Raw genomic sequence first — 2,070 nt, forward strand, 5'->3', positions numbered from 1 at the left:
ACCGGTCCATTCTGCCGACACTGGACAGGACACACCTAGGTGGCCACCCACGGGGCATGCAAGGAGCACAGCAGACTGCTGCAAAAGTACAAATGAAATACATGTGCCATCATTGTGTAATGTACACCAGCCTGCATTGATATGCCCATCAAGTCAAGACAACAATGGAGAACATGCTGCGGATGTCATGTTTTTGAAAATCAACTCTCACTCATTTTGACATGTCACCTTTATTCAGATGTACCACTGATATAGTACAATGTTTTATTATGAAAGAATATTAAGCAATGTATCTACACTTATGTGGCATTCTATGAGCATTAAAGCCAGAGAGCACTGGTAGGGAATGCTGAATTTGCTGATGGAAATGTGACCACATGTTAAAACCTAGTACAATAAAAATGTATTTGATTTGGAACAGCTCAGAATGTTACAGAACTTTTCATTTCAGGTCAGAACCATTCAGTCTGCCTGACGTCAGTCAGTGATCTTCTTTGCTCCAATAATTTTAATAATCAAATAAGCTAACCATGATACACTACATCCATTCTGACAAGGGTAGATCAAGGTAGAGTAGCTGTGGCATCCTTCCCCAACAGTCCAAGTTTAGCAGAAAAATACATTTGTGGACCTGCAAGAAAGTCTTAATAGTTATACAATGATAATCACTGAAATAAGAGGAAGCAGAATGTGACCATCTTTTAGAACAACACTGGACACCTATTTGATTTTGACCATACCAAGCGAGGGTTACCCACCCCAAACACACTCTGAATCCACTCCTGCATTTTGAACAGCAATGTGAACAATTAGGCAACTCACCATGATTTGCGAAGTCCCTGGGCCCATGGACATGCTGGTTCCGCAGTGCTACAAGATGGTGCAGCAACAGTTGGTCCCACTTTCAATTTCTGGGCTGTCATTCATTTCTCTCACTATCTCCGTGAAGACTTGATTTACATTGGTTTTACTTTTGGCACTAGTCTCTAGAAACGGACCACTCCACATCTGAGCGAGGGCCATTCCTTCCACTGTTGACACCTCACGCTGGTGCTCCAGGTCTATCTTGTTTCCAACAAGCATGATAGGCACTCTGTCTGTTCCTTTGACTCTCGATATCTGTTCCTTCATGTTCTTGATATCTTGAAAGGTCTGGTGGTTCGTGAGGCTGTAGACAACAAGGAAGCCCTGACCATTTTTAATGTACAAGTCACGCATGCTGGCAAACTGTTCGGTGCCAGCCGTGTCCAAGATTTCAAGAACACATGGAGAGCCATCAACCTCTATTTCCTTTCTGTAGAAATCTTCAATTGTAGGATCATACTTCTCCATGAAATGTCCGGAAACAAACTGGACGGTTAGGGCACTCTTCCCGACACCGCCGGAGCCCAAAACGACGACCTTGAACTCCCGCATCGTGCCACGTACTTTTCCTTCCCACTGCACACCAAAAAGTCTCTAGGGAGAGCTCCGGCGGTCCATTTATACCACGAGGGATCAAATAAACCGGACTCCCTCAAGAGCACCACCACACCCACCCACACCACTCAGCATCCATCTCGCGTCTGCAACAGGCGGCAGCGACAAACGTGGTGCGCAGCAAAGTGCGCCGTTCAAGCTCGACGCCTTATGAAATACGTTCGCTGTCGAAGTTTGGAAGTAATGACGTCATGATAAAATTGACGGCCTTTTCATAATTAACAAAATAATTATTCAGTGAGGCTTCAAACCCAGGGACGGATCCAAAAGAGGTAGTGCACGGGGTCATGGCCCCTTGCACCACTTGGCTCTGAGGGGGCCCATACCCGGCCGAAAAGGCGCAGTGTTTTAACACAAAAGGTAACAAAACTGGTTATCTTTAGACTTCCAGGCGGCCAGGAACGGTTAGAAGCTTAAGTGAACAGCCTATGAGAAGTTAAAAAATTATTCAATGATTGGAGAGGTTGTGAACCGGAAATTTCAAGCCCCATTACATGTCTAGCGGCCCCCATGCTGTTTCTGGGGATCTACATGTCTACTTGTAAAATCATTACGATCATTATGTAGCATTCCACGTTGTCCTTCATTTAT

At 44.9% G+C, this 2,070-nt stretch overlaps 1 protein-coding gene across 1 annotated transcript; it reads right to left on the bottom strand.

Annotated features, from left to right (window-relative positions):
- Nucleotides 1-313: 313 nt before the first annotated feature.
- On the bottom strand, nt 314-1,556 carry LOC119110336 (ras-related protein Rap-2a). The gene has a single exon (XM_037234110.1). It carries the CDS (start codon nt 1,414-1,416, stop codon nt 871-873), a length of 546 nt encoding a protein of 181 aa, XP_037090005.1. The 5' UTR covers nt 1,417-1,556; the 3' UTR covers nt 314-870.
- Between the last annotated feature and the right edge of the window lie 514 nt (nt 1,557-2,070).

Source organism: Pollicipes pollicipes, unplaced genomic scaffold, assembly GCF_011947565.3.
Source record: "Pollicipes pollicipes isolate AB1234 unplaced genomic scaffold, Ppol_2.1 Scaffold_7231;HRSCAF=8579_pilon_pilon_pilon, whole genome shotgun sequence".
In the NCBI taxonomy this organism is placed as follows: Eukaryota; Metazoa; Arthropoda; class Thecostraca; order Pollicipedomorpha; family Pollicipedidae; genus Pollicipes; species Pollicipes pollicipes.